We start from the raw sequence: 27351 nt of genomic DNA on the forward strand, positions 1-27351 counted from the left end.
GGGTGGGGGGTGGGGGGTGTGAGAAGTATGGAAGGAATTCATATTAGATTAGCTCTACCCATAAACTGAGAGGCTTCCAAACTTTATCTTTACATTTTTATACAACTGCCTTACAGAATGCAAAATTTTAGACACATTTTGACTTCAAAATAACCTAGACAGGAATCTAAAAAACTGTACAGCACTAGATGCCTTCAAGGATGTTCAGAGCTCTTGTCTCTGATTCTTAATCTGACCCCCTTTTTATATATATTTGTGGTTGCAGGATTTCAAAACAACACAGAACAAACAAACAAACAAAATCTTATTCAGGAGCTTGAACTATTTACATTCCTTTTTTGGTAAACTATTAACGGTATGAAACACTATAGACTCAGTGAAGGACTGGTCTGTTCATCTGCAACTTTTCACTGTTTCCTACAGTCAGCCACTTGTACGGCTTTGGTTTGATGGATGCAGAGGCGATGGTGAAGGAGGCAGAGCGATGGAGGCAAGTCCCCACTCAGCACGTCTGTGTGGAAAGTGCAGACCGACAGATCAGGTAACACACACACACACACACACACACACACACACCATATCCTGATGTGCCAGCTCATAAATAACAATTATTGAATTTTAATTGCTGATGACCTACCCTTCCAAGTGACCAGACCCACACCAGAAACCAGAATATATGTATCACATTCACCTCAAAACACTCAGTAGTGGACACAAGGATATTACACCCATATTTACTTGCTGAATTGCTGCTGTAATCTCCAATCCTGTGAAACAGCTTTCCATATCATTTTGGAACCTGGCTGCAGTGATTTGCCCACATTGGAGAGGTCAGACCTGATGATGAATGATGAGGTCTTGCAAACTATTTCTTCACTGTTCTCACTTTGTGCATGGGGAAATAGCGTTCAGCAAACTGTTGCTGCCAAGTTGGAAGACCTCTGTTGTCTTAAATATATGCCAGAGTGTAAACATTTCCATTTATTGTATTAATGGATGATACTGTCTAGTGTTCATATATAGTCCAAGTTTAAAGTGAAATGCAAGATAACTGAGTCAGCTTTGAATTCAACAAATGTGACAAAATGTGGTTGTGTTGCATTATGAATACAGAAGGAATATGGTAGTTTTTGTGCGCCTTACAACCTCTACCCCCTCTTTCTGTTTCAGTCTGCTCTTCTCTCTCTCAGTTGTACTGTCTTTCTTTTCTTTCTCATTTTTTTCTCTCCCTGGTGTTTTATGCAGCGGCATGTGTTTGAGAGTGCGGTTGTGCAAGCTGTACCTTGATAGGGGCCAAGCATTAGTTCTGGCAGGGTGGTTCTCACATAAGACCTTTACTACATGCACACACACACACACACACACACACACACACACACACACACACACACACACACACACACACACACACAGAGAGCCAGGGCTTCACAGCTTGTTATTCTTGATGCAGCTGGAAGCCTGAGCACTGTTCTGTGTTAGGCTGGCTGGCTAAACTCAGGCCCTCAACTGGTTTTGCTTTCAGTCGAAGGCTTGGTGTCCAGCGACTGCAGCATTATCAGTGTCATTCTGTCTGTTCTGCTCCAGTGCACAAGTCAGTCCATATGAGGCTTATGTAAAGTCAAGCTTGTGTCAGGGGCAGTCGTGCTCAGGCCTCCATACTCATGTAATGTGTGCTGGATTATGGAGAGATTCCCAATGTTGTTGCGTGAGCGAAATAAAAACAACCCTGTCATTTTAACCTCCTTTTTCCATGTCTGGTGTGTTTATGAGTAGCCTTAGAGATTTGTGGAATGGTCAGTCGCACATTTGTCTAGTGACTGGGAGCTTAAGCCTCGTTCATAAAGAAAATTTACCCTTCCTCTATCCAGCCAAAAGACAGGCTTGCAAAGAAGTAAAAGTAGGCAATCGCCAGCAAACAAAAGGTTTTGCTTTGTTTTTGGGACAAAAGCAAAAAAGTAATGAAAGTTTTATTTGTAACACCGTATTTTCAGACCGCCCCAAAACGTCTGAAACATTTTTCCCTAAACTAACCACTTAGTAGAGTATTCATATAATTGTGTCTGTGCTTACTTGCATCATGACAGTGCCTGCAATAATGGGGGGGGTTTACATAGATTGTCTGAATGCGTTTTGGAAGCAGGCCTATATGCGTCTGTTCTCCTCTGTTGGTACATGGCCATGGGCGTGTGTTTTGTACTTCTACTGTAACTTGCTACATAAGTGCAGCCGTCACCTCACTGCAGTGTTCCCACACACCCTCTGGCTGGCCCCTCTGCTGCGTTCGGTAATGTCTGTCTGAAATCGCTCGCCTCACTCCACTTGGAGCACACACCAGGAAAACTGCCTGATCTGTGTGCAATCAGGCTGGTGGTAATCAGCTGTGCATCTGCTCGGCTCCGTCCCATGCGTATGGTTCAGTTATCTGTGTTGTGTCATAGAGAAGCCTGAGCTGTGATATCAACCATAGACTCCCCAGCCATTACTGCTGTCCGCTTTCCAAACAGTCATCGACTGCTCACGAAAGAGACAATCAGTGTTTTCTCTTTGTTATTCATTCCATCAACTCTTCTCGATCTCATGCAATTTTCTTGTGGATTTTTTTCACTTTCATTGGTTTTAATGTAAATTAATGGGAAATGTTTATATTGACTATTATTCTCTCATGAGCTGACTGGTCAGCCTTCTATTATGTAAATGATCAGAGATCGAGTCAAAGGACAAATTGAGAAGTTGGATTGTTTACCTGCCGTCATTCTGGAAAACAATTCATAACACTGCTTTCAATAACAAACAACTATTCGTCTCATACTGATTCACTGATCTGATTGATATCAGACTGATAAGTTTAGTTCACCAGTGTTACTAATTTAAGCAACATTTCTCAATGAAAATCATCAGTTACATCTTGATGGCCAATTTTGGTCTTTCACAAACAAATTGTATTTATAGCAGTAATTAATAATCAATGGGATTAACCTACTGTCAACACAGTCACTTGCTTGTGATTTCAGATTCATTCATGCTAAAAGTAATCAGCTTAATGCTTAAAGCCAGTATTTATGACTGTAATTGAAAAACTTTTTGGGTCTCGACAGGCACTTACATGGTCTGTACGGCAAAAGAGAACACTTTATTAATCAAATAAGCCATGCGGTTACTCTTTGTCTCAATTAATCTTTGAGCCAAGTGTGAGGAATATGTTCCAAGAAAAGATTGTCTGCCAGCCGATAATTGTCTTGGGGATGATGAACTTCTGTGTTGTATCACGAAGTTCCTAAAAATGTCATCACCGTGATTATAACCCTGACAACAGGGAATCTAATAAAAAGGTTTCCAATACAGGATCAAACTGCACAAGTCTCTGGCATTATTTATCTTTCACCTCTCCACCCTGCAAAAAATTAATTGTTGTGAGCATTTTATGTGTTATTTTGCCAGCAAGTATAATTCACCAGCTCTGTTTTAGTTTCCAGTGAATAAACTCTGCATGTAATCCAGTGAGTTAATGTGTTGAGTTGGCTCAGCTGCTCCATGTCCAACTGCTGTGCAAGAGCAACATATGACTCTTTTTCTCCAAAGCCTCACTCTGGCAAGATGGTATTCATTGTCCCCTCCACTGGACCTGTCTATGTTTTTACTTTTTTTTTTGGTATTGTATTGCTATTATATTAGATCATACCACAGATGTTATTCAAGGGGTCATTAGATGTTTGCGTTGGCTGTTGGGTTATCTTGCTGCTGCTGAGTTGTGCATAGCAGACAGAGCAAATAATGTTCTTTGTCTTTCTTATCATGCTCATGCCTCTTTGTTTCTTTGGCTGGTTGAGGTTCAAGAAATGGAAAACCTTAATATGAACTGTATGGTCTTTGGTTTTTTGTTTAGGTTAAATCAAAAGAAGTCCATGTGATTGCTTTTATGGGTGCCTCTGTGTATTGAAACCTGATATTGAGTGTTATTTCAGCCACTTACAGCATTTTTGGCAAGAGTAGACGGGGCAGAATGTCTGTGTAGAGAGACAGCCACAGTCCCCAGCCTCATGTCCCGAAAGAGCAAACCGACTGAAGGTGCATTATGGCTGAAGGCACACAGAGTGACATTCAACAGTTAAATCCTGTGCTGTGAAGCTGACGGACAGTTTTAATTAAAGTGGCAATAGACAACTTTTCCAACGTTTTCCAAATGGTATTAATGTTGGTGCCACTGCTTGTTTTAGAAAGGCCATCGCCAGAAAACATGTTCTTTGTTTAAATTATCAAACAGACAATGAATCATTTGTGTCTGGCTGCTAGCATTAGCATTAGTAACATGATTAACTGCTATCAGCCTGACTGCTGTCCAAAGAAAGAAACAACCCTAAAAATCCCAATTTGAGCTTGAAACTCCGATCTCAGTGCTATGATAAAGGCAGAATAAAACACCCAGTTGTATGAATACGTAGGCATGTTTTGTTACCTGCTGATCTAGTAGAAATAAGGTGAACTGAATGTCAGTTTGGAGCTCTCTCCATAGTCGGACTTGCCTGTGGCACTAGCGGGACATATCTCAGTGGGCTGGTGGACCAGCCCTGTCTCTTTACTGGCCTTCTCCCTGGTCCCAAAGGATAAGTCCTGGGCTGAATTTCTGTCCCAGTCTGACTATGGCTCTCTCCATTGAGTGAATAACCATCTGGGGGTCGCTCTTGTTTTGCCTTGCGTCCTATCACTCGCTGTCTTCGCCTTCTTTGCCTCCTTCGACAACAAGGCTCCAGGTAGAGTTTCCCCAGTTACTCCAGTCAACAAAAGCACTCCTCTTCCTGTTTTGGTCATGCAATTGCAGATGCACTTCCTCTGTGCCATAAATCAAGCCTTTATTTTTCTGCAAAGTTCTGTGCCCGATGCCAGAGGGAATTGCATAGTGACTAACAATAGGGAACTAATTTAAATCATTATTCCATAGCCATTTCATTGTGCAATCAACATTTTCTTCACAACGGAAAGATGTGAACTCTTTCCATTTAGAGCAGTCTACAATGTACAAGTTCACTATGAAATTTGTGTACCAAATTTGCAAAGAAGAAGGATATCTCAATTTTAAAGGCTGGTATATTTACTTATGGTAATCAGGAACCACTTTTTTGTGTATATGTATCTTATCTATGTAATAGGATTTTAACCGGATTGGCTAAAATTTGATATCCTATTTTTGTTTGCTTCTATGTTAGTGGTACATTTTGTTGTACATAATGTCATTTTAATTGCAACAAAATGTACTCCCAGCAAATCTCTTTAATTATGGCACAATATCCGTAAATTAGATTTTCCAGGTCAATTTCCCAGTTTTTGTCAGTCGAGCTGATTGTGAGTGGACTTTGTTCTTTCCATTAGTCAACTGATGGTCTTAAAGGAATTGGTGTGTGTTAATGGAAAAGACACTTTGGGCTTGGTGGTAAATTTTCCCTGTGTGATTCATAAACTTAAATGTGATTAATATTATCTTTTAACTGATGCATCAACTTATCAATATCCTCCCATCAATTATAAACTGTGGTTAGGTTCTGTTTTAGTATTTTTACTAACGACTACCTGTTCATTGGTTTCTATTCTGTCCTCTAGAACCATCCGTCCAGAGCATGTGGTCCGGTCGGTGTACAAGGCGACAGGATGCACTGACAACCCCAACCACCATGTGATCTACCTGGAGCATGTGGTCGTACGTATTACAATCACACACCCTCGCCGTGGAGACCTGTCAATCAACCTGACCTCACCCTCAGGGACCAAGTCTCAGCTGCTCGCCAACAGGTGAAAGATTTATAGATGTTGCCAACGGTTATCTGCAATGTCCTATCACATCACTAGATTATAAAACTGATTTATTTTTTAAATTGTGTATTTTCATATTGTCTGTAACTCATGTCAGGGTATGTTTTATTGATAGTTTTAGGAAATTAATCTCTAAGCAAAGAGCTGAGAACAGTTTAGTAAAGTAGAAGTAAAGTAATTGGAAAGCTCATTTGCAGTGGCTTCAAACTAGTGGTGAGATACTTCTTAATTGAGAAACCTGTGAGTTGTGAGGTTAAATTCTTAGGTAAATGAGATATTTCTGTATTACATTTAAATAAATTAGCATTATTATCTAAAATATGGATTCACTTGTCTATGATTGCTTTGTTAACAACAATAACTGTAATTTGTGCTGAAAAAATCTGGAAAACCTCCAGGGGATTGGATACTGAATATAGTGTAAACACTGTATGTACCTTGGCCACATTCACCTCAAGTAAACCACAGCCCTCTACAATGTTTGGCCACACTTCATTAGAGGCTGTGACTGTACTTGGTTGAGTGGTTGAGATTGTTTGTTCTAGCATTTGCAATACTTGAGTTGTTTCCTCATCTGATATCATTGTGTGATTTCTGTGTGTCTGTGTGTGTGTGTACATGTGTGTATATTCCTGATATGCAGGTTGTTTGATCACTCCATGGAGGGTTTTAAGAACTGGGAGTTTATGACCACCCACTGCTGGGGAGAGAAGGCAGCAGGCGACTGGGTCCTAGAGATCTATGACTCACCTTCTCAACTCCGCAGCCAGAAAGTACCTGGTATGACAGTGATGACAATTTCTTCAATTGACTCTTTAATTTAAAAAATTGCCATTTTTATTTTTTAAATTCAGTGTAATTTACACAGGCAGTAGAAGTAGAAGAGACCAACGTTTTATGTGGATTGAGTGCAGGACCGACAGGAGCACACACACATGTTGCTCTTGGAGGCAGTGAACTTAACTGCTGAATGACCCACTAATTTAACAACATAATAAAGTCTCAAATGGAGAGTAGCAGTTTCTAAAAAGCTGTTATGTCAATCACTGCAGTCCCTGGGAACCTTTGCCGAGTTGTAATGGGTATTATTAAAAGTTTCATGTACTGGGATGTGGTAACTGAAAATACCTGAAAATATTGACCCGAAAAATGTAGACTGAGTTCTTGCTTTCTCTGCTATTGTGCTCAAGTGGTGAAAGATGGTTATCAGTCAGGTTGAACTGCTGTTCCAAATAAAAATATCACCACTGAACTAAACAAAAATAAAACCTGTCCAACATGAACTGATCAGCTACATACCAAATATACAAATCAAATTAACAGCAAAGGATACTCATCTGCTCGCCACCAGGATAGATTTAAATGTTGCTGTGTCTGTAGGATGACTCTTACAGTACTTCTGTTTCCTCAGGCAAGCTGAAGGAGTGGTCGCTGGTGCTGTATGGCACCTCTGTGCACCCATACTCATCTCTGCGCAATGATAGGCCTCGCTCCACAGACACGCAGGCGCCCACTGATGAGGAGTTCACAGAGGAGTACATCGGTAAGTGATAAATCCAGAGTTGTACACAGACACGTTAGCCACAGCAGTAGCTATGTTGTCATGTGTTGCAAAGTAACATAATTTTTATAACAGGTTATTTTTTACTGCACTGTGACTGAAGCACATTATATTGTTGTATTAGTATTTATTGTATTGGTATATAATATTAGTATTATTGTATATAGTATTATACCATATGGTCCTATCAGAGAGTGTAATACATGAAAATGATCGCTTCCATTAAGTCAGTTGATTTGGTGAAGCTGTTATACTGAAATACTTACTGAAATATATTCTTTTTTGCTTTACCACTAAAGTGTTAAATTCTGTTTGTGTCCCCAGGCCCCTGTGACTCTGAATGCAACGAGAATGGCTGTGAGGGCCCAGGACCCCATCACTGCATTAACTGCCTCCACTACTTCCTCAAGTTCAAGAACAACACCAGGTCAGACTGCTTTTTTTTTTTTTACATATTGATATTGTTTTTGAATTGTTTACTTTCTTTTACACGTATCTTATTCAAAACCACAGATGTAAAAAGACAAAATTTGGCCTGATAACATCAACTTCTAAGTTTTCCTTGTTTTTATGCTGGGGATTGTTAAAAAAAACAAAGACTCAGAGCCAAACAACTGATAAATATCATATATATATTCTCTATATATAATTTGGTGTTATAATGAAAATTAATTTAAATTAAACTAATGTTTCTCACTTTAGAGTAATGGTGAACAGAGGCTCAAAGTACATAAGAAGATGTACATATCAGCTTGCTATGTGGACTCCACCAGTGCCAATTTATTTCTTTTTTTTTCTTTTAATTTAAAAGGTGCATTTGAGCTAGAATGCCACAGATAGAAGATACGTCTGGATTGTATGTTCTTGGAACAACAGCTGATTGTTTTGAGTGTGTGGAGTCCTCTGGGAGTCTAGAGAGAGTCAAATGAAGAGAGGGATCAATACTAGCTGAGGGGGTCTTAATCAGAAAGTTTTACAAAGTTAAAGTGAATGTTAATGTGTACCAGCCCACCGGATTGACTGGATTTAAGCAGCTCAAGGCAAAGTTTCAATTGTGTTTACATGCTTCAAAGAAACATTTGTGTAAGAGCCGGGTTTGCATGAATGAATTTAATAATCGGCACACCAGCAGGAATTTACTGTCCATGTTATTTGCTCTATGAACACAACAAAGAAGTCACTGTAACTGGCTACTTTCTGAAGTGAAACTGAAAAATATAAGGAAGAGATTTGACTAAGGTATTTATTTGGATGAATTCACCAGACATGTATTTTAAAGCCTTGTAAAACGGTGTCCCATCAGTGTTAAAACTAGAACTGCTCTGCTTAGTGTGGAATTCTGTGAGGTCACAGGTCACTGCTCATTCCTGTCATTTGTTGAGCTTATAAAGTGAATAAGGTGAAGAAACAGTGCAAGGGGTGACCTTATTCATTTCACCTTGTCAGTCTGATAACAGAGATGCTGTTTCCTGTTGGTCATAATATGTTGAGTCTGTCCCACCCTCCTGTTAATTGTGTGTATAAGTGTGTGTGCGTGAGAGAGAGAGAGAGAGAGAGAGACTGTGAATTTGTGCATGTGTGCACATTTGTGTGTGCCCTTAGGATCCCATTAGGATCAAAGTCTGTTGTAATTGCCTTTGTGTCAGCGGGTCTCTGCACTAATAAAAGGCAAACCAATGCAGGTGCATCAGAATGTGCAAGCTTAGGTGCTGCCTTATCATTAGCCCACTTTAGAGGTGCGCTGCCCTTTTCTGCCACCACAGGGAGCAATTGATGAATGACGAGTGGGGGAGCAGTGGGAGGAAAGACGAGGAGGGGTGGTGGTGTTTAATGTTCAGATAATTACATCCCTACATATGTGTTTGATGGTGTAGACTGAAGAGGTGAGTGGGTCTTTCGAACTTTTGCTCTTCTTTGCATTCCTACTTCACTAGGATTAAACTTTTGTGGGAAGAATTGTTTAATTGTTATACTCAATTAAGTTTGTGTCTCTAGATTGTTCTTGTCCTAAAAATTGTCCAATTTAACACCGGTTAAGTTGTAAAATTTACAATCAACAATCACATTCTGACACTCTATCCACTCAATGTAACTTTAAATTATATAATGTAAACAGCAACTCATGTGCCCATGTTCTCAGAAAGAAAGTTCTGAGTACATGACCACATTTGTCCCCGATTGCAACTACAACCCTGATCGCACACCTTGAGATGTGCTCACCTTTTCTCCTCCACCAGAAATATAATCAATACAAAAATAGACACATTGAAAAAAAAAAAAGGAGACTTTTTTGCTTTAAATTGCTTTTATCACAATTTCATGTCTATACCATTTCAAGGACTCAAAAAATGCTGAAAGCATGGCCAGGAAAACGCTGTTTTTTTAGTGGTGTCCTTAATGTATTGTTTTTACAATCTTTATTCTTTAAATGATAATTTCAGCATAGCATAGAAATGGTATGGAAGTTGAAGGACAAACGGATGGCAGTGTGTACTGCACACGTGGATTATGTGTTTCACACGTGCCATATGTGTTTCTTGGCAGAAAACTGAGGTGTGTGAATAAGGCTTAAGGAGTGTCTACGTGTGTATTTTGTGCTCCTGAGGATTTTGGAGATCCTTTTCACCTTAGGAAGGGAGCCTCAGGGTGAAATGGTGGGGGTGATGGAGGCCTGTGAAGTTATCCAACAGATGTTACACCTGTTCACCATATAGCACCCAGACACACACACACACTCTGTACCTCTTCCCAAATCATTATGTGCTATTGATCCATGAAAAATAAGTTAATGTGTAACAATGGGTAATTATGAAAATGCTTCAGTTCTATAAAACTATATTTTACTCAAGCTTATAATACGCACATAATATATTAGTTCACAATAGTCCTACAAGAGGCATATGTTTTTTGTCAGACATATGTTTTACATTTTCAGCCTGTTGACATTGTGTGATAGAGGTTGTTAATTATGGAACAATGAGGTTGATTTGCATTTGACTGCAGTGAGAGTGAGAAATACAAATTGTCCCTTCTTTGTGTTCCACTTTGGCCTTTTGTGACACTCTCTTTTACCCCACATCTCTCCTTTCTCTCCCTTCAATCAACTCTCTCTGCAGGATGTGTGTGTCGGAGTGCCCCAGTGGATTTTTCCGTGATGATAGGAAGCGTTGCAAGAAGTGCTCCTCACTGTGTGAAACCTGTGTTGGTAGCCGTAGCGACCAGTGCACCTCATGCAGGACTGGTTTCCACCTCAACGAAGGTTCCAACACGTGTGTTGCCAACTGTGCCGACGGCTTCTACCTCGACTATGGTAGGTTTCACTGCTGGCTAAAATGGCTCTTTGATGTACACACACTTCTAACTATGAGTGCACACATGATAGCACACCGTACAGTCAAGAATTTGTTTCCATACTATCTCTTTTCTTTCATTGTTCCTTGATCTCAGCTTGGGGTTCTTATAAGCTTTTTCTGACTTCAATAGTGTTTTCTCCTTTGCATCTGTTTTCTTTTAACAATTTAACAAACAACAAACTTGACTAAACATAACTGTTCTCAGAACACTGCAGCCAAAAATGCTGTCCATTGATCAGATCAAGGTCTGAAGTCCTTAAGATCAGAGTATAGTGAAATGTATTGTTCCCAGTGGTGAAGATAATCTATAAGTAGGACAAAGTCACTGCTCTTTGTCACCTGCATCACAAACAAAATCACAACAATCAACAGAAGTGCTTCAGTTCACTAGTAACGTCTAGCCATTTGTTTATTTTTCTTTTTGCACTTGCTGAACCAAACAGAACAGAAAAGTCTACTAGTAAGCAGATTTTTTCTTTCATCTGATTTAAGTGGAATAAATAAAGTGGAATACGTGAAAGAAAACAGATCTGCAGGAGGATTGTCTTTGGATCATTTTTACGATTAGTCACCTTGTTTTCTCCGTGTCGACCACTGGTTTGAAGTAAACAGAGCGGTTGCAGTGGTGTTAATGTATAGACTAGTAAATGTGTGTATTTACTGCTCTGTCTTATGTTAAATATGTATGCCAGCCTGGATGAAAGTCAACCAGGAATGAGAGACTGGAACTATGTATATCTTATAATTATATCTATATATTGGTTTGCAGCCAAGACAGTGTGAGTCCTGGCAGCTCTGAGAGTCTCTGGCAGCAGATCTGATGTGATCTGATCCAAGTTCAATCATAACATTTCAGCAGGCCAAGATGTAGTGGATACTTTTTTCCTTTGAAATGTTGGCACTGCTGTGTATCGTGTTGTGTTAAATGAGCTATCTAGAGTCTATTTTGTCTTTGTCAGTCTGACAGCAAGTTGAGGTGAATTCCTGCCTTCATCAACACATAGACATGCATCTGTGTTATATGTGATATCATCTGACTTAAAGTGTTAAATTTTTACTGTTGTGTCAAAGCGTTAGTGTGTGTGACACATGTAAGCACAGTGTCTAGATGGTTTCTGACATTTCGGCCAGGATTTCAACTAATGGTAAATTTCCTTATTGATTAATCCCTGTGATTTCTTTGATTAACTGATTTATAGTTCAGTGTAGAAAATGTCAGAAAATGACAAAAATGCCCATCTCAATTTCCCAGAGCCAAAAGTGGAGACCTCACTCTTCAGATTGTCTGTTTTGTGCAACCAACAGGCTAAAATCTAAAGATATTCAACATACTATGATATAAAGTGGCAAAAAGCAGCAGATCTTCACATTGAGAAGCTGAAACCAACAAATGTTTAGTATTTCTACTTGGTAAATGACTTGCAAATAAAAGATCATCATTACTGGCGATACATTTTCTGTTGATCGACTAACTGGTCAATCAACTATATTATTTCAGCACTAATTCTGACTTTCAGATTACAGCTGAAATAATAAAGTAAAGCCTAGGAGGCAAAAGTAAAAGTGAATTTTCTATCCAGCTGTCTGTGACCTGTCCATATCCTGCATCCACCCTTTAATGCTTTTCAGATTCCTGTAAATCTAACCAACCCTCACCCACTCAGTCTCCTCCTCTTAGCTCTGACCATATGGCTTTCCAAACAAAACCAAAGGTTGTGTCATACATTCGCAATTATTTTTGGAAATGTAGAAATAACAGTTTTGATTAATAGTCGTACTCTTAAATAGTCTACTGGTATCCCCTGAATAATAAAACATGTTATTTGCGCATCTTTTTGGCAATCCTCATTGCTGCTGAAGGTAGAAGTGTCCATGTGCATTGTGTCAAAGCGTGTCATTGCCTTTAGTCTGCCTTTTGAAATATTCATCTACATTCCTATCCTCCCTCACCAACACTACAATCTTCTTTTTCATCCCCACAGCTCTAGCCTTTTGACATTTCCGTTCTTCCCCCCTCCTCTCTTGCCATCTCTTTCCCCTGCCTTTTGTCCTCATGTTTTGTTCATCTGCCCCTTATTCTACTTATTCTCTTTCCTTTCCTCCTCCACTTTTCTCACTGGTCTCTCTCGTTCACTTTACCCTTTCTCCCCCTCTTCATCATTGTCTTCTTCCTCTGCTCCCTTTCTTCATTTCAAATGCAACCAGACTTCTGGTTCCTATTAGCCACTGTGTATGACTGGCTCACCCTCTGTCTTCCAGATTCCAACATTTGCAGGAGATGTCCAGAGAACTGTAAGAAGTGCAACACCTCCAATCTCTGCACAGAATGTAAACCTGGGATGAGGTAAACTGGAAGTCACTCTAATCAAAGCCTAACCGGAGTCACTGATTACTGATCATTGCTGATTTTAGTGTCTTAGTGTGACTATCCACTTAATAACTTGCAGTGTGTTTAAATGTGAATCTCTGTGACTGAGTGATAGATTTGAGTGATCAAGTTACACCTTTGGTCAAGTGAATGCCACGTGAGTCATGCAGTTACACCATTGGGTGTAACCGAGTGTTGGAGTTTTCCTATTGGCCTTTCCTCTTTCAAAGTGAATTGGCACAAACTGTTTCTGTTGAGGGGGGGATTAAACCCTGCAGTGTTGCCAAGTTATTGCATTTGTCTCTAGATTTAGAGACTTTTCAGACCATTTTATTGACTTTTTAAAATTCAAATCAAATCTAGTGGCGTTTTGGACAAACATTAGCCACTTTCCTTAGAAGAGAGTCTTCACTAACATCCTGCAAATGGGAGACACGTGTCTCTATGTGTTTACTCTGTTCAGTGAGTGTCAGAGTGGCAGGGCAGCAGTTTGTTACCTAGACGGCAGCTGTGTCATAAGGGACAAAATGAGAAAAATATTCTGTTGTTCCTAAATTTCTCTCTGAATGATCATTTTACAATTAAATAAAGCCAAAATCACAGCACACATGTAGTCTAAATGGACTGCATTTCAGTCACTAGTTCATACTTGTTCTGTTGTCTAACAACAGAAACAGAAAAACATGTAAATGACAACAGCTTCATAGGGAATTCGGTTATGTTAAAATACTGTATATTTGAGCACAGGGAGTATTGGAGAAGCAAACAGATAAAAGGCTGAAACTGACTGACACTAGACAGAATGCAAATAGTACGCAATAACATCAGTTGTTTACAGCGGTTGCACAACAGTTTTCATGTCCTCCATTTCGCACATTGACCACATGCGGTCCAGCCACATATAGGTTTCAACCCAGTCTTGTTACCACAGTAATGCTATTGGTAGAAGAACTGCAAACACATTAAAATCACTCTGCATATCCTTTTAACTGCCACAGAAACGGTCTGAAGGATTTGCCTGAACACTATTTTACATCAGCGTTGTATGGTGGCCCAATTTTCAAATATTTAATCACTTGACCTCTAAAAGTGTCAGTCTGCTTAGTGCTTGCAAGATGGTTGTTCAGTGTCTGAAAACCACTCTCCCCACACCTATCTGACATTAGAAATGGAGGTTGCTGTTCCAGCAATTTTATAACTTTGCGAAGCTGACAGTGTGACATTCACAGCCACTTCACACAGGAAATTGGCCAGGTGTGTGGAGGTGAGAAAGTAAGCAGGAGTTGAAAGTCTCTCAAGCTCTCTTTTTGTCTCTGCAAACAAGTGGAGCACTGTGAGTGCCTTTGAGGAAAGATTGTCAGAAAGCGCCAACACCTCACCCTTCACTATGACAGTGGGCTTGAAAGAGTGAAATATTTTTATCCAAGACAATATTTTTTTCAGACTTGTACCAGATGTAGTGTGAATAATTTCATGCACATTTTTACATTTTATTGTGCTCCGGAAGAAATGACTAAAACTTGGACTAGAATTTTACAATTTGAAATTAAGTTCAGTGAATTTGACTATTGCTCATCTGCACAACATGGGTTTACAGTGATGGTTCTAGCCATGTGTCTTCTGGTTGAGAAGACTGAACACTTCGCTTCATATAACATTATTCTTATTTTAAAAATTGTTAACAGTTAGTTAAACATGTGACTTTGTGCTTGGAAAAGCCCCATAACATTTAATATACTGCAGCAGGTTTAATATTACAGTCAGTTGCATCTTTTTGTATCAGTTTTACTTGAATATCATCGTTGTGGTTTGATGATTAAAAAAAAACCAAAACACTTGAACGCTGCAGGACTACAGTGTTGCTAATGTAGACCAGCACATTATGTTAAATTGTGGTTTGGATTCGCAGCATGAACCAATGAAACCAGGGCCTCCCAACTGCTTTCCACTTGGGACCCGAATTGAGTAAACTGAGTTTCACCCTGTGACCCAGGCTTATTAAAGCCCACATTTACTCGTGTCATGCGGAGCCACAAGAAGTGGAGCTGTTGCCCATTTTGGGCTGTGATCCTTACTTTGAAGAACCTCTGATCTAAACCATTTAGTTATCCATGCAGACATGTTCCAGTTCATTTTCTGGCCACTTCCACAGCAGCCTCTTTAAACCGCCCAAACTACACTTGACCTGACAACGGGTAGGGCGTTTCAAAGTGCTTGAATTCCTGATAGGTCATGAAGGAAACACTTGTGAAGTGTTTAAAACATATTGTGGTCTTGAACCTAGTGATCAGTGTAGCCAGAGGTGGAGGTGGGGACACTTGTAAGCCATAATTTCCTCTGAACGCCAGTGAGACCACAGCAAGGCGCATGCTCACACACGTACACACATGCACACACATTTGCACACAGCTCTCCCTTCCCATTCAGTTCACCATTCACGGTTGTTTAGAAGCTGAGGAGGAAGAGAGGACCAGGCAAGATCGTTTCTGGGAAACGTTAGCTAACACAGACCAGCTGTTTTTCAGCTCAGTGCAGCAAGCTCACCAACCTGTCCTCACTGTGACTTTGCAGAACTGACTGTATAACCTCTAAACCTACTTCTTACTTAAATGACCACTACTCCCAACATCTGGAGCTTCCATAATCAGTTGTATATTTTGGTCAACACAACAAATTCCCTTTTGATTTCACTTGAATCTGGTTGACTTCAAATTCCTGTATCTGTCAGAATATGAACTAAAGGTCAACCGTTAATGTGTACACCCACTCAATGTCCTGTGCAATGTTTTTTTTTCATCTTTCCTAAATATTTGAAAATTGTTCACTAGCAGCTGCCTTGTAACAGCCAAAACTGATGTGGAGTGCTTGTGCTCTTTTCTTAAACTGTCTGGCTTCATGTTGCTAATTAAAGGACATCTGTTTTTTTACTTTTTTTAGTATTTTGGCAATTACTGTGATGTTATGAATATGCATCTTTTTATCTTTCTCTTTCCAGTCTTCAAGGAAACAAGTGTCAGATGACCTGTGACGCAGGGACTTACTACAACGGCCACAGAAGGACTTGCGAGCCGTGCCATCGGGCCTGTGCCACTTGTGCAGGTAGGAAGTAGAACATTTTTTTGTTTATCATCTGATTTTTAAATGCCCTAACAACATCCCTGAAGTGCGTGTTGATGTGTTTTTCAGGCACAGGTATAGAGGCCTGCACTAAGTGCGCAGAGGGCTACTTACTTGAGGACTGGCGGTGTGTGTCAACCTGCAGCACTGGGTACTACTTGTCAGAGCAGACCTCAGACAACGGGCAGGTGCAGAGGTCCTGTAAGAAGTGAGTCAGTCAGTACACCTGCCAACACCTCTCCACCACAGTGAAAAACTTGTAGATCTCCAGTCCATAGAGATGAATAAAGAAATCTTGAACTTAAGCAAGTCAAGAGCAAATTTCCATTTTTTTTTTCTACTTTAACCTCGGTTTATTCTTTCCTATCACTACTTATTCTCTCTGCAGTGCACAGTCTTTGCATTTCCCAGTTGTCTGGTTTCTCATTTAACATTCTGAGAAACTAGCCAGCAAATGATTCAGACACCGACATCTTCTATTAAACACAAACTGGGACTCCAATGAATGGTCAAAAATATTACAATCTGTCAAGGAGACAATAAGGGGAAATGTACACAGAAAACCTACAATGGTGGATTTTGCTGCCATTAAAAGTCTACTATAAGAACATGAACCTATATCAACTTTGATAAATTTGTGAACATTTTAACTAGAACTTCATTCAGAACTGCCATTTTGTGAAGTCATTGTTTTCTATCCTAAAACTGTTAGCAGTTCTTTTGCTTCACTCTTCCCTAATGTGAACCTGCATTAGGAGAAATGGAAGGGAAAGAACATGTAATCATACTCATATTCCTACGTTTGATCACAGTTTGATTTGCTTCCTATCACACCCACAGTCAAACTCCTCCGCAGAGTCAGACATCTTGGTTGTTTTTCTTATCGGCCCTTGTGTTTGACTTGCCTCTCTGCTATTTTTCTCTCCCACCTTGAATTTTTTATTGCTCACTCGACCCTTTACTTTACTTGATTGCTTCATTCTCTGTCAGCTCCTCCCCGAGCTCAGATACAGACATCAGATCATTTCCAATAAATGTTTTGGCTCATTTTCACTAACAGCATGGTAATAGTGATAACTGTGTTTTCTTGTTGCCTAATTTGGGTCTTTTGCTCCAAAAGGATTATTTCAGATATTTATTATCTTGTTTTTCTTGTGATAACAACTGTGTTCGAAATTTACTCTCTTACTTCACTTGAAAACTTCCAGTTTATTTTTTGATCGCTGCTCACCAACACACACTAAACAAGCCAAAGCAATGAAGCTTTGCCAGTAAAAGATAGCTGAATTATCCTTAAAAACAGTTTTCAATGATGATATGTGAGCACAGTTCAGCGCTGTAGTATCTAATTCTTCATACAACCATCGACAGGTGTGACCATAGCTGCTACGAGTGCTTGGGGCCTGGTGAAAGGAACTGCAGCAGCTGTGTCAGTGGTTACAATCTGGAGGCAGGAGCCTGTGTGGTCAGCACCATCTGCAAAGATGGTGAGTTGTCAGCTATCTTATCTACAAGATGGTCTCGATGTGTTTATTTTATACTTGTTGCATTGCATCTCAGAGGGAATGTATTGTCATAATGCATACTAGTAAGGTCTGCAGTGAACTTTCTGTAAAGACTTGGACTCCCTAGAGCACTTAATTGGATAGAGTTACAGCAAGAAAAAAAACGATATACTTAATTAGATTCACATCAGTATTTTTCAAAATGTTAAAGGCAAAAGTCCACAAATTGTAGTCTAAACAATCCCGGCTAATCAAAGTACCAAAAGCCTCAGAGGTGCAGATTTACATCTCAACCCTCCGTGAGTCTGAGCCTATTTTGCATCTCCATTTAAATTAAATTGTGTTATATGCCACAGGGTATAAAATGAATGCAAAACTGCTTTATTAAGTAAAAGCTAAGTTTTCAAATGTGGCATTCTTTTTTATATTTTGAGCTTTGTACTAACTTCTTGAATAGAACTGTTCAAAGAGCTCTGTCGTAACTTCAAAGCAGGAAGGCGGTCTGTCCTTGCTTTTGCCTTTTGTGTTCTTTATCTAAAGCATTCATTCATCTTCTGCATATTACTAATATAAAAACTCATTGGGATTACACACTCACACATAAATCACCCTTTTCCTGGTTTTCACTGCACACTGCATAGGTTGAAAAGTCTCTTGAACATCTATTCCCTCCTAATCCCTTTTCTTATTTTTCGAGTGTTCCATATCATTTGCTCCTCTACAGTAATCTTCTGATTTCTCTTGTGTCTTTGCTTGCTCTCACCATTTTGTCTTTTCTGTGCTTTGTAGTCTAGTCTTTTCCAATTTGTGCATGTTTGGCTTATGGATCTTTCCATGTAAATATTCCTTTTTTCACTAACTGGCAGAGGTGAAGATCTGATTATGAGACTTTGCCTGTGATTTGCTGCTCTTGCCATGACCTTCTAGTTAAAATGAACCTGTGGCTGAAATGTCTCTCAGTTTGTGATGAGATAAAGCTCTGAAGAGAAAAAGGTCTTTACTGTGTGACCTTTCTGTTGATGAACACTTCATTCAAAGTGCACACTCAGTCCGTTTCCAACCTTCCTAACTGGTTCAGTATTGGTGAAAATTTGATTGGCAGCTCAAAAGTGACCAGTAGATTTGATGGTTTTACAGACTGGTGGTCCACTTTGTTTTCTGTGATGCAAAATGACACACACAAGTGAATTTCAAAAAAATCTTCATTTTTCTAATTGTGTGACGTTTGTTTTCTCTCTCTCTCTGTTTTTTCTCCCGAATCTGTTTTCCCTCTCTCCTGACACGGATCCAATCACTCCACCGGACTACAATCATTTTCCACCTCGATGAACATCGTCTGTGATTGGATCAAAAAAAAAAAACTCTTCCTGTTACCTGAATCCTCTCCTGACCAATCACATGGCTCTGCCTGCCATTCAACCATTTCTAATGGTTCTACCCTGTGTGTGTGTATGTGTGTGTGTGTGTGTGTGTGTGCGCGTTTCCACATGTATTTGTCTGTGTGTGTGCGCATGTTTTCCCTCCCCCCTCCTTCCAAACTCCCCCTGTATCTCTTCTTCCTGGTCTGTGGAAAGCAAATGAAGAATCTTGGGCGGAGGGCAGTTTCTGCGTGCTCGTTAAAAAGAACAATCTTTGCCAGAGGAAAGTGCTGCAGCAACTGTGCTGCAGAACGTGCTCGCAAAAGGGGTGACGGGATGTACTCACTGGGCGTAAAGGGAGTGCAGGGGGGGATGTGGGGGCACAGGGGGCACCCCTCCTTCTCAAGCCCCCCTGCCCACTCATTCACAGTCACATAATTTATAAGAGAATCTGTGCCTCTTAAAGGGACTGCATCGGAGGTGCGATGACAGGACTACAACAAACCTACCTTTTTTCTGTACTGGGACACACACACGTGGTCAGGGTGTAAAATGACTGGGACTTATTTCAAGAACAAATGAGCAAATGAAAACAAAAGTGAAAACAAACAAAAGAATAAAAGTGTCGGTATTTTGTGACCAAAGCATCGATGCCAAAATAATTGAACCTTCTTTTTTGTTGCCAGTGTAGGAAGCATAGCTAAAAACAGGAGCCACTCAGCCTGTGAAAACTCTGAATACGTCTGTGTGCATTTTTATTTTGGCTCCTCTTCCTCCTCTCTTTCCAGTGTTAACGATAAACAGATGGAAAGTGAACATACAGTAGGAAAGGCCCTGGTTTTCTGCCTGTAAATATACGTCAGAGGAAAAAAAAAAGAAGCTCACTCAGTAATGTGAAAATAATGTCTGTCTGGGCTGACTTTGGCTGTTTAGGGGATAGAAGACAAATTCACACGCAGTTATATACACACACACACACACACACACACACACACACACACATACATATGCATATATACCACACACACACACGCTTATAAACATGAACTCAGATACATAAATCAGCCATCACTTGAAGTTACAGACGCCACAGTGTCACCGTATGCCAAGACTGATGCACGTTACTGACCAAAATCACCTCATTTCATTTATTTAAAAACATAAACCTGCCCTCTGAATAGTGTGCGTGTGTGTGTTTGTCTTTATTGGTGTGTGTAGAAGAATGCTATTAATTCTTGATGTAAGCCCAGGCAGCATTGATTCATTCGAGAGGTACTACAAGACAAGTCGATAGTCATTCCTTCCGGAGCTTTCTGCAGGGAAGGAAATGCTGCAGTGAGTTATAATGAATTTGGTACCAGGGATGCACCGATGCCCATTTTTCACACATGGTGCACATTCTGGATGCTAAACTTTTGCCCAAAACTGAGTATCGATTCCATCCATTATTGTGACTGAACAATTTAAAGCTCCACCATTATTTTGTTGTCACTGGATAGAATAATTGAAATATAACTTATATTTGTTACAGGGATCCTCAACTTTCCCATATGTTGGTTTGATTGTCCACGTGCCATATGAAACCCCAGGGAATTTTGTCCAATAATTATATTTGGTCTGTATCGGTGCATCCCTTCATGTACTGTTCTCGAATAAAATAGAGTTTTAGAAGTTGAACTCTTCGTCATTCCATTTTAATGGCAATGCATATCAACTGAAGTATTGCTCTACACTTTCAACACAGAAGGTCAATGATCGGCACAGAAAATATTCTGTTGTTATCATGTTTCATCTGCAGGTAGAGGGTCTGACAGGCAGACAGACTGCTGTGGTCCAAATCAGAGTTGTGACATTTTTACTTTCAGTTATTTTCTAAAAAGGGATTTTATCCAAATTGTAGGTATAGAAACACATTTGGCCGTAGAACTTTGTGTTCCGTCAACTCAAGAAAAATTGGAAAACAAATGAGGCAATCATTTTTTTTTTTTTCTATTTACATCACATTTGTTAAAACTGAAAGTGAACTGACAACATCACAGCAGAACCAGGAGTGTGTCAGAAATGTTAATTCATATTGAGTCAAAACTGTATTTGTGTTAAGGCCGGCTGACCTCAGACGCCTGGTTTTTCTTCCTGTCTGTCTCTGAATCTTACCCGATGAAAGTCAAAGGTTACTCTGGTGGTGCTGGTTTCTAATAAAGAACAGCAGAAAAATAAAAAATAATGTTTAAGATTCTTATTCTGTGTGGGTCTTCACACCTGCAGCTTGAGCATTTACAGTATTAGATGAATTGTTGTACTGTCAACTGGTTATGGTTCTTGATGATTTGTAATAAAGCTTGATGAATCCCCTGTTTTGGTTAACAAAAACTTATTCTTGGTCATTGTTTAAGATGACTTGAATTGATTTTAGATTGTGTGGTAGTAGACACACACACACACACACACACCCACACACACCCACACACACCCACACACCCCCTCATATAAAAGCTGTTTTTATTGTGTACCTGTGACATATCTGTGACAATGCATTATTAATGTTACTCAAAGTTCTAGTTTTGAAAATCTTTTTTTTTTTACTTAAGTGTTCTTATTAAAATGTTTAATCTGTTCATGTTTTTGTTTTCTTTTCAGTTCTCATTAGTTATCTTAACAGTGTATTCATCAGTATTATTTCAACCATTAGCATTTTTGTTCATCTGTTTCTCACTTCCCTTCCAAACCATTAGGTTTTGTGTTTCACTCTCCCATTGTGGTATTTTTTTTTTCATTTGTTTTTACAGTCATGAAAGGAAATAAGATCATTGAAATTCATATCATTGCTTTCGGAAACTTTTAGTTTTTCAGCACTTGATCTGATTGATCAAGTGAAACTTCCACATGCCCCAGGCAGAACACTTGAAGGGAGATGTGTGCACTCATTGACAATTAGATGGAAGTTAAAAACAGGTCATCAATGCAAGTTTTTACTGCCTTATTATAGTCACAAACTTCATTGTCTTTTGTGGATTCAGTTGAAAGTATTTTACATTCATTAGGCGGCTAAAGTGGGCCTGGATGTTGGACTCTTTTCTTGTTATTCTTTTTCAGTTTTTCAGGATTTCTCTTTTCATGTCAGACAGCAATTAATATGTACATCTGAACAACTCCTAGGCTATAATTCAAATAATGCCAACATATATATATATCAGTTCTGGAGCAGATGACAAACTTCCTCATTGTCATCAGTTGCATTTAAACCCATAAGATAGTTATTAAGTAATAATAATAGTAGAAATATTGAGTGTTCCTCAAACAGCCTTATGTGAAACATTACAATGTTAGTGCTTAGTACCTGTATGTCTCTCATATACAGTAACACAGGTGTTTTATTAGTACCTGTAACCAACCCTCCCCGTCATGTTGTTTGGCACACACACACACACACACACACACACACACACACACACACACACACACACACACAGAGGTGTTGCGTGCTGGCGCCAACTGTGACAAATAGTATTGTAAGACAGTCTGTGTATGAATAACCCTGTAGTACACTTCTGACCTAGTTCATCACATAGCACAATTTGCTGGGAATCCCCTAAGTGTCATAAAATCAGACAATATAATATATTCTTCCATTGGCATCATACAAGGAGCATTTATTTAAAGATTGATGTAAAGCACATACACCAAACTTCAAACAAATGTCCTCGCTGTTAAATGTACCTCACGTAAGCCATGACAAGAGGTAGCCTACAGCTCTCTCTCTCTCTCTCTCTCTCTCTCTCTCTCTCTCTCTCTCTCTCTCTCTCCTGAAAGTCCTGAAATTGCCCTTGATCAAGGCATTGGTATAATTCTAGGTGAAATACTGCAGACAAATAATGTCTACCTTAACTCATGTCAAGAAGAAGGAACTCTTCCCTGTGGTAATAAATACACAATATTAGATAAACAGTGTGGTTGACTCTCTTGACTGGGAGTTGTGAATTTGTTCTTCTGCTTTCTTGGACTGAGTATGTGGAGGGATCAGCCTGTGGAGGGGTGAGGGGGATCAGGATTCAGGGCCAGGTGTGGTGGATGTCACTGTGATATCTGCAAACAGAACTGTCTCTCCTGACAGAGTAGGGTGTCAGTGTCCTCACAAGGTCAGCCGAGTCCGTAACACTGGAAAAGTTTAACTCCCTTGAGTGACAAGCTCTCTTTCTTCTGTGCTCCATTCTTCTCCCGTCTGGCAGTGGGAGTCCAAAGTGTCTGCTTTTGCTGAGTGGAGTTGTGCGGCTTTCCATCCCTTGAGAACTTGGCTCCCTGTTTGTTTGTGTGAGTGAGTGAGGGGGACGACAAACAGAAAGACAGGGAGACAGTTTGTGTGTGTGTGTGTGTGTGTGTGTGTGTGTGTGTGTGTGTGTGTGTGTGTGTGTGAGAGAAGGAGAGTGACGGCGTTTATTAGGGGGCTGTTTGAATGGTTTCAGCAGAGCTCTGCTGAATGGGAAGCCACCGCCTGTTGTGTTTGTACACAAAGAAGCTCTTTTGTTTTGAAAGGAACAATTGAGCTTTTCACAGAAAGCCAGAGAGCACAGACAACCTCGCCGCTGCCTTGAAGGATGCTCTCTCTCTCTCTCTCTCTCTCTCTCTCTCTCTCTCTCTCTCTCTCTCTCTCTTTTTCACTCACTCACACACACGCACATACACAGACACACACGCACGTACACACACACACACACACAGAGAGAGAGAAAGCTCCATCCTTATGCCTGAGCCAGTGTCTGTCACCTTTGTCTAATACAAAGGTAGGATAGGACACAATGTTTATGCCTCTTTTGTTGTGGCTCTTTTCAGTGGTGCCAAGTGTGAAGCTGAAGGATTTTTTCTCTGTCCTATAGTAAGACTGGACACAATAGCTTCCATACATATTATGAATCCTGAGTGAATGTGAACAAAGTTTACGTAACACTTGTTCAGACGAGCGAAAAGATAAAATTGTAATTGGTGAACATGATTCATTTATAATATTACAAGCACGATAAGTTGGGCTTTCACTGCTGCAAAGTTTGTGATGACAATAATGTATCTACCTGGAGTGTGATAATGTTTTGATCAATGCCAGTAACTCAACAATTACTTTGCCAGGTGTTGAGATTTCTGGCACCCAAAAGTCAATTTCCAGGCTGTACTCAACAAAAACTTTCCGACCTTCCAAAACCTACGCACATTTTCAGCATTTTCAACAGTGGAGGATGTGACTATGGGGCTGTAGGAAGGCATGTTATTCTCAAGTGAAAAATAAGCAAATGGCAAGTTGGTATTGTTACAGAATGTTTCTTTATGATAAAGTAATTCTGTTGCATCTCTGCTCGAATTAGCGAGTACACTTGTTCATGTAGCTGAGCCACAGATCTGCTGGTGTTTGCATCACCTGATCACTAATACAAGTCATTAAAAGTAATTGCTTATGGAATGTCCCTTTTAAGTCTTAGTCTCAAATCTGGTAAAATGCTGAGAAATATTTTCCAACCATCTTTTCTCACTTTGTCCTGTTCAAGGTCTCCTGATCTCCTTGCACTTCGCTTTCTTGAATAGAGTTAGTACTTAGTACACACTTCAAGGTCTCGTACTGCACTGAAGCATTAGTGTTGTCCCTTACTTGTAAATTGCTTTGGATAAAAGCATCTGCTAAATGAGTAAATGAAATGTAATGTGTGACTGAAAAGGCTCCAGTCGCTGACTGGGAGTCACCAGGTGTGAACCAGACAAATACATTTGTGCGTAACTGGCACGACAGCACACAAACATGGAGAGAACATACAAATTCAAAACACACAAAGAGTTTGATTATATGTTTCATAACTTTATTCTTATGATAATTAGTTTGTGCAAGTGAAATCGTGATAATCTCTGTTTGTTTAAAAAGTCTTGAGTTTTGGAAATCCTCTCTGTGTCTTCAAGTTCACAAGGGGCCAGACGAAAATCTCAAGTCCAGATCGTATCACTGTTTATTGTAAAAGCACTCAGGAAATAGAGAGTACGCCTGAGAGAAACATTGTCAAACATGTTTTTAAATCTGTGAATTGTATTGGCACATAATATAAAAACAAGACAGAGAAGAAAGCAAGAAAAAAAGAGGCATAGTTGTTATTGTGCAAGAGATGTCAGCAATCAGAGGATAATGAGCTGGATCTTCACTGAAATGAAACAGTAACAAATGACTGTTTGTTATAATTGGTGTAAATAGGACACATCACAGTATCAACTCAAGTCACACAAGTAAAAAAAGAAGTGTGCATACACATAACAAATCTGGTAAACAGAAGATGAAGCCAAAGAAGAGGTTTTTCTAGGAGAAGTGGTTGTACAGAGACTTTCAGGCATCAGATGTGAGGTCATGTTGTTCACTCCTGCTCTCTGTCCGCAGGAGAGTATAGTAAACATGGAAAGTGCCACCTGTGTGATATGACCTGTGAGCAGTGCTCAGGTCCAGAGAGAGAGGACTGCACCAGCTGCCCTGCAACACGGTGAGGACCACTGACATACAAACACCTTCATTGGAAAGACGCAATGTAATGATGCTGAGGAGGTAGGCTACACTTACAGTACTCCAATCCAACCAACCCACATACTGTCAAAAGGTGAAGAACTAAAAGCTGTCGTTGGTCTCAAGATGTGTAGACCATGAATCCACATGAACAAAAACTCTCAGTACATTCGAATGAAAGATTTAATGTTAAACAAAAGGAGATTTTTGAGTTAAGAACTATTGTATTCTGCTCAGAAAATAATTAAAACTTCATCATGGTTGCTTTATTTTTTGCGATTGCTTCTTATTTTAAAGGAGCAAAAAAATGTTGTACTGTAAATATGTATATTTGTGGCTCAGGCTGAGTTTGCATATTCATTGTGAACAACACCCCACTTGCAGTTTCTTCGATGATGGACAATGCACCATTCGCTGCCAGTCAGGGCGTTACGCAATGGGGAGGCAGTGCTATCTCTGCCACCACACCTGCCATGAGTGTATTGATGAGGGACCAGACAACTGCACCAGCTGTGACAGAGGTACACTAACCTGAGTTAGGCTTTGAAAACCTTGTAATAATCAAATGCACATTCAGCCAAAGCAAAACAAAAAAACATTAACATGTATTAATTTCAAATCAAAATTACATTACTTTAACTGGGATGAAAAAGCTGCACCAGTATTGGAAGAATTCCCTCTCTTTCTTTCCCACCATGTAAAGCCTGCACTCTCTGAGCCTTTGAACTGACACAGGTAGCTTTTTGCAGAGGTTGACTTGGATAGATTTAGAAACCCATCTATCTAGCTGTGACTGGAATGTAAGTGAAATCGTGCTTTTTCGTAACATCACATGGATCAAGCTAAGGCTCATTTGTTACAGACTCTACCAATCAATCCTCTAAAAGTAAATGAATCTAATTAAAGCAGGAATTCAGCCAAGGCCTGCTGATAGATGCATTAAAAGGGGGAATCACTCATTTGTTTGTTACATCCTTGTGCAGAGGTCACTGCACATCTCATGGGTTTTAGCTCAGTTAAATGACAAACTCTGTCTGGATTTGATGATTGAAAAAACGTACCTTGTGGTAGATTTTATGATCTTAGGATCCAGTGCAGCCAATACAAAATCCATAAAAAAGAAACCTAACCCTTTTCCTTTGGTGTAAAAACAATCGTTATGATAAAACCCGGATGTCGTTAGAGGCTCACAGCTGAAGAAATATCAACCTGAAGGTGGTAGTAATAACTGTGTTTATCACAGTGTCACAGACAATATTATGGCTGTCAGAACGAATATATTTACACTGGGGAGATTCTGTTACGCACACACCCACCTACACACACTTCAAGACACCAGACAGCCAAGGAGAAGATTAACACCAGATTTCCCCTTTTCCCCTTCACACACACACACACACACACACACACACACACACACACACACACACACTCTTTCTCTCTCTCTCAAACTCATGCACACACACTCTCAATTAGCCGGCAAGTTTGTCAGACTGTGTTTGCAAATGTGGTTCCATTTAATTGCAGGTCTGTCTGAGGCTCAATGAGACATAACAATAATAACATGAAGAGACCCTCCATCTGTCTCTCCCTGTGTCATTTCTCTCTCAAAACAACCTCTCTTATCTTGGCCAGTCACCCATACACACACATGCATACTGGTACATACTGAGCAGGCAGTTCTTGATACTGACCTTTGATAGTAACGTGGAGTTTTTACACCCCTGCCATCTCAAGATTGTGGTGGTGGTGGTGCTGGTGGGGGGG

The 27351-nt window shown here is 39.9% G+C and overlaps 1 protein-coding gene across 3 annotated transcripts in view; it reads left to right on the top strand.

The window, feature by feature from the left end:
- The window catches only part of LOC111658215 (proprotein convertase subtilisin/kexin type 5-like), a 68730-nt gene that overhangs the window by 33376 nt on the left and 8003 nt on the right, over nt 1–27351 (top strand). Inside the window, exons 11-22 of one of the 3 annotated variants that reach the window (XM_087175241.1) lie at nt 424–541; nt 5593–5781; nt 6446–6582; nt 7214–7345; nt 7688–7790; nt 10480–10673; nt 12976–13060; nt 16080–16183; nt 16271–16409; nt 17573–17688; nt 25465–25564; nt 25969–26105. In XM_087175241.1, coding sequence (XP_087031367.1) covers nt 424–541; nt 5593–5781; nt 6446–6582; nt 7214–7345; nt 7688–7790; nt 10480–10673; nt 12976–13060; nt 16080–16183; nt 16271–16409; nt 17573–17688; nt 25465–25564; nt 25969–26105 — 1554 coding nt within the window. Of the gene's footprint in view, nt 1–423; nt 542–5592; nt 5782–6445; nt 6583–7213; nt 7346–7687; nt 7791–10479; nt 10674–12975; nt 13061–16079; nt 16184–16270; nt 16410–17572; nt 17689–19280; nt 21417–25464; nt 25565–25968; nt 26106–27351 lie in introns of those variants that run through there. The other 2 variants (XM_023410642.2, XM_023410641.2) reach the window with 2 other exon arrangements.

The sequence above is a fragment of the Seriola lalandi genome, unplaced genomic scaffold, assembly GCF_002814215.2.
Source record: "Seriola lalandi dorsalis isolate HSWRI2012SDOR001 ecotype SW California unplaced genomic scaffold, Sedor1 jcf7180002054427, whole genome shotgun sequence".
NCBI lineage: Eukaryota > Metazoa > Chordata > Actinopteri > Carangiformes > Carangidae > Seriola > Seriola lalandi.